This window comes from Clinocottus analis, unplaced genomic scaffold (genome assembly GCF_023055335.1).
Source record: "Clinocottus analis isolate CAN_PGR_092001 unplaced genomic scaffold, fCliAna1.0.p SCAF_19, whole genome shotgun sequence".
Taxonomy (NCBI): domain Eukaryota; kingdom Metazoa; phylum Chordata; class Actinopteri; order Perciformes; family Cottidae; genus Clinocottus; species Clinocottus analis.
In genome coordinates, this window is record NW_027175920.1 from 14,215,663 (window position 1) to 14,221,469 (window position 5,807).

At 44.9% G+C, this 5,807-nt stretch overlaps 2 protein-coding genes across 2 annotated transcripts; both read right to left on the reverse strand.

Moving 5' to 3' along the window:
- Positions 1-1,183: 1,183 nt before the first annotated feature.
- Positions 1,184-1,981, reverse strand: LOC137789324 (high choriolytic enzyme 1-like). Its single transcript, XM_068582767.1, has one exon. It carries the CDS (start codon positions 1,979-1,981, stop codon positions 1,184-1,186), a length of 798 nt encoding a protein of 265 aa, XP_068438868.1.
- A 2,656-nt stretch (positions 1,982-4,637) lies between these two features.
- LOC137789338 (high choriolytic enzyme 1-like) lies at positions 4,638-5,435 on the reverse strand. Its single transcript, XM_068582794.1, has one exon. The coding sequence runs from the start codon at positions 5,433-5,435 to the stop codon at positions 4,638-4,640; it is 798 nt and encodes a 265-aa protein (XP_068438895.1).
- Positions 5,436-5,807: the final 372 nt, after the last annotated feature.

Sequence of the window (5,807 nt, forward strand, 5' to 3'; positions counted from 1 at the left end):
TCACAAACCAAGAGTGGACACCTATATGTGCAGTCTTTCCAAAGGTAGCTCAAAAGCAGTGTGTCTCATATGTTCAGAGACTGTGGGGATTATTAAAAGCAATAATGCGAAGCTCCACTCTGAGAGAAAACACACATCTTTTGAGCAAACATCACGCATGCAAAATGAAGGCACAGGAAATTACACCTAAGGGCCCAGTGTGATCTGAACCCTTAACACATAAACATGGCCCAACAATGATGATGATGAGGAGGAGGAGAAATAAGCTGAAACAAGTGGTTTCATGATCTGAGTTAAGGGTTCTGTGTTTTGATCTCAAGGTTCTATGCTCCAAATTCAAGATTCCATGATCTGACTTCAGGGTTCTATGCTCTGACCTCAGAGTTCTCTGATCTCGGTGTGAAAATGTAGGAACCCCAAACCTGAACGGAAGCAAGAGCCATGTAAGAGGCCTTATGGCACTTTTTTGCATGGCTTTATACTTGACAACAGCGTTAAGGCAGCAATTTACATAGCTTTGATAATACAACAGTATTTAAAGAGTTAACATGCTTTCTACATCATAAGATGCCAAATGTAAGTCGAATAACTCGAGTCTGAAGCAGGTGCTAGTCCCATCCTACCCTCGGTACTGCAGGTATCGCTCGGTTGTGAACTACATGATGAGCCCACTGTCTCCACTGAAAAACTTGGTGGCTTTGGCGATAGGAGGTCGTCACAGCTCTCCCTGAAAACATGCATGTCCTGTACTGTCGAGACCACTCACACTACTGCACAACAAGAGCATATGTGACAAACTTAGTGAGTAAGTCACAGTACATGGAGTGAAAAAAAAAACATTGGTGATTCATCAAGGGTTTTTACTGAGGTGTTTTAAAACTGACTTGTCACAATGTAGGAGCCTCAGTGGTACACTACAAAATCATAATCAATAGAAGCTATGGAGAGAAAGGAAGATGGACAAATGTCAAAATGTAGGCAGGAGACGGAAGAAGGAATGTAGACAGACAATTGCTGCAAATCAACTTTATTTGTAGTTAGTTTGTGATCACTTTGTTAGTGATCACTTCATCAAAAAAATGCAAGTTTTAGTTGTTTTTGATGAAGTACAGATAACTGGCAAACGTTTCAACTGTTTAGCTGAATAATAACTTTAGATCAGAAGGGATTGGAAGCTTTGTTGTTAGCAGTTATAAAGCTTTTTGATCCTCTTGATGTCCCATTTGGACAGTCCCTTCCTCTGGCCAATCTGGGCATTGCGGTTGGGGATGGGCGTGATGGAGTCTGCGCCTTGCCGGATGGAGAAGGCCGTTCTTCCATAGTGCATGATGGAGGAGTAGTCGTAGGGAGTGTTCAGGTTGTTGGTGTCCTGCTTGTGGAAGTTGTAGGCCATGTTTGGGTCAATGTTGTCCCAGTTGATCAGGACGTGGGAGTCGCGGTCGCTCCTGGTCTGCTCGTGCTGGAAGCTCAGAGCGTGGTTGATCTCGTGCTGGATGATGCCGTGGTAGAGGCAGCCCCGCCTGTTGAGAGAGAGCTCCTGTCTTCCACCTGTTCTGCCCAGAGCTGAGTAGCATCCACCTTTGTTCTCAATGCTGATGTAGTCATACTCGTTCTTACGGGGGGCAAAGCGGATGCATGTGCTCTTGGCGAAGGACTTCATGGCGTAGTCGATCTTCTTCTTCTCCCCGCTGGGGAACTGATTGCTGATGGTGAAGGGAATCGTCACCAGGCCGTTGGAGCCTTTCTTCCACAGGCACTCCTGTTTCCAGCACTTCATGGCGTTTCTGGTCGTGGGAACCAACAAGTCTCCTTCCAACAGCATCTCATTGGTGCCGTTGTTGGAGTTCAGAATCCTGGTGCTGATGTCGACGGTGTCATCATCGTCCATTTGGGGCTCTGCTTCGCTTCCTTCCTCCTCGAGAGGATAGGCATGAGAGAGGCCGAGTAGGAGCAGCAGCAGCAGGCTGACTGAGGGAGTCATCTTCAGGGGGAGTCTGGTGGCTGTGGAGCTGATGTGGAGGGGCTGCTGGAAGCTTGATGTTTGACTCAGTTCTGCCCAGGCTCTTTATACGCTCCTGTACAGGTGTGTCTGCAGGAGGATAATGGGTTTGGGTCCAGACTGCTAAGCCTAAGTAAACCTGTCGACGAAGTATTCCACAGACAAACCTACTGTTCAAACATGGTCTGTTATCTCTGGTGATGAGATGGATAAAAACAGAGGGATTACTGGGTGGGTCTTGTTTAACGAGACAACTTGAATTGTCTTCATTCAAAATTACTTCACAATTAACTTTGTGAGATCAAACATTTATGTCATTCAAAGGCAGGTAACTAAGGCTGAACAATTAATGGATATATGTCTAAACTGTGTGTAGTGTCTGAATAGGTTCTCAACAGTTGCTAAATAATGTTATTGTGAAATGGACAAATGACATAAAAACAACATTTTTGATGTTGTGTACTATCTCAAGAAACAGTTTCGACCGAACCTAATTGAAGTTCATAATTATTGCCTTAACTGGTGAAATATGTTGCTGTTGAGTACATTTCAGCCGTAAATTGTCAAGATTATATTGGAATACTATTAACTGATGTTAAAACCACAAAAGTTATATCTTGATAAAAGTTTGCTGAATCGGTCAATTTCTTTAATTGAAATGCAAGAGACTTTTTTTTAGAATGTATTACATATTCAAAACATTTGAATAGCGCAATGTCTTTGGCGATTAGACTCTATCCTGAAAATAGAATAATCGAGGGGTAGTGATGCCAAGGTCAGATAAGGCAGAATTCCCCCGGAGTCCAGAGACTGCTAGTGGTGGTGAAGATGGCCGTTGCAGCAATCCGGTGACAGGGATGTGGCTGTCTGGAACTGGTCCTTACCCTCACCATGGATTGTGGCTTTCTGGAGCCGGCCCTGCCCCGCCCCCTGCCATGGATCATAGCTGTGTCTGGAGCAGATCCCGCCTCAGTGGCCCTGCTGATGACCCTCCTCTCGAACTTCTTCTGGTGACATTGACTGTGGCTATTCGGATCGTGGTCCATGCCTACTACTCATTATATGAATAATTTCTGTCATATTCATGTAATGTGCTGTAACTTTTAACGTTACATTGCTCATTCTGGTCACATGACATCTATTGTTTATAGCCATCCGGGGAGAGAGATTCTCCTCTGTTGCTCTCCGTCAGATTTCTTCCCTTTTTCCCTGTGAAAGGGTTTTACTATCTTTATTTGGTGATTTTTCCTGATCTGATGTGAGGTCCTGGGACAGTGATGTCCTGTGTACAGATTGTAAAGCCCTCCGAGGCAAGTTTTGTATTTGTGATTTTGGGCTAAACAAAATAAACTAAATTGAGTTGGGGTGGAGGAGGGTTTGAGCTGAAATGACAACTCGTAACAGGAGAGAGCAGAAACTGTTTTAAAGTTTGACAGCAACAATGTGATTGGCTTTAGAAAACTGTACAGAACCTGTTGAAAATGTACGTAAACTAACTGAATAATCCATGTATGTAATATGAGATAAATGTATATGACATATCACATATATTGTTGTGCAGTAGTGTGAGTGGTCTCGACAGTACAGGACAGGCATGTTTTCAGGGAGAGCTACAGTTACAGCACATTTAATGAATATGACAGAAATTATTGATATGAGTAGGAGGAATGGACCACAATCTATGTAAACAGAAGGAGATAGAGAGGAAGGGCATCAGCAGAGCCGTGGCAGGAGCATGTAGAGATAGTGGGGTCGAGGGAGGAAGGGATGTAGAGATGGGGTTCATTGCTACACTGGATCCCACTCCCAAAGGCTTATCTGTCGTCAGAACTTGAGCTGATGAATTCCGAGATTCGTGTGAGCCAAAATATACAAGTTATGGAAACCATGAAAGGCACTTTTTTGCATGGCTTTATACTTGACAACAGCGTTAAGGCAGCAATTTACGTAGCTTTGATAATACAACAGTATTTAAAGAGTTAACATGCTTTCTACATCATAAGATGCCAAATGTAAGTTGAATAACTCGAGTCTGAAGCAGGTGCTAGTCCCATCCTACCCTCGGTACTGCAGGTATCGCTCGGTTGTGAACTACATGATGAGCCCACTGTCTCCAGTGAAAAACTTGGTGGCTTTGGCGATAGGAGGTCGTCACAGCTCTCCCTGAAAACATGCATGTCCTGTACTGTCGAGACCACTCACACTACTGCACAACAAGAGCATATGTGACAAACTTAGTGAGTAAGTCACAGTACATGGAGTGAAAAAAAAAACATTGGTGATTCATCAAGGGTTTTTACTGAGATGTTTTAAAGCTGACTTGTCACAATGTAGGGGCCTCAGTTGTACACTACAAAGTCATAATCAATAGAAGCTATGGAGGGAAAGGAAGATGGACAAATGTCAAAATATAGGCAGGAGACGGAAGAACGAATGTAGACAGACAATTGCTGCAAATCAACTTTATTTTTACTTAATTTGTGATCACTTTATTACAAGTAGTGTAGACATGAGGGACAGAATACCATCAAAAAATGCAAGTTTTAGTTGTTTTTGATGAAGTACAGATAACTGGAAAATGTTTCAACTGTTTAGCTGAATGATAACTTTAGATCAGAAGGGATTGGAAGCTTTGTTGTTAGCAGTTATAAAGCTTTTTGATCCTCTTGATGTCCCATTTGGACAGTCCCTTCCTCTGGCCAATCTGGGCATTGCGGTTGGGGATGGGCGTGATGGAGTCTGCGCCTTGCCGGATGGAGAAGGCCGTTCTTCCATAGTGCATGATGGAGGAGTAGTCGTAGGGAGTGTTCAGGTTGTTGGTGTCCTGCTTGTGGAAGTTGTAGGCCATGTTCGGGTCAATGTTGTCCCAGTTGATCAGGACGTGGGAGTCGCGGTCGCTCCTGGTCTGCTCGTGCTGGAAGCTCAGAGCGTGGTTGATCTCGTGCTGGATGATGCCGTGGTAGAGGCAGCCCCGCCTGTTGAGAGAGAGCTCCTGTCTTCCACCTGTTCTGCCCAGAGCTGAGTAGCATCCACCTTTGTTCTCAATGCTGATGTAGTCATACTCGTTCTTACGGGGGGCAAAGCGGATGCATGTGCTCTTGGCGAAGGACTTCATGGCGTAGTCGATCTTCTTCTTCTCCCCGCTGGGGAACTGATTGCTGATGGTGAAGGGAATCGTCACCAGGCCGTTGGAGCCTTTCTTCCACAGGCACTCCTGGTTCCAGCACTTCATGGCGTTTCTGGTCGTGGGAACCAACAAGTCTCCTTCCAACAGCATCTCATTGGTGCCGTTGTTGGAGTTCAGAATCCTGGTGCTGATGTCGACGGTGTCATCATCGTCCATTTGGGGCTCTGCTTCGCTTCCTTCCTCCTCGAGAGGATAGGCATGAGAGAGGCCGAGTAGGAGCAGCAGCAGCAGGCTGACTGAGGGAGTCATCTTCAGGGGGAGTCTGGTGGCTGTGGAGCTGATGTGGAGGGACTGCTGGAAGCTTGATGTTTGACTCAGTTCTGCCCAGGCTCTTTATACGCTCCTGTACAGGTGTGTCTGCAGGAGGATAATGGGTTTGGGTCCAGACTGCTAAGCCTAAGTAAACCTGTCGACGAAGTATTCCACAGACAAACCTACTGTTCAAACATGGTCTGTTATCTCTGGTGATGAGATGGATAAAAACAGAGGGATTACTGGGTGGGTCTTGTTTAACGAGACAACTTGAATTGTCTTCATCCAAAATTACTTCACAATTAACTTTGTGAGATCAAACATTTATGTCATTCAAAGGCAGGTAACTAAGGCTGAACAATTAATGGA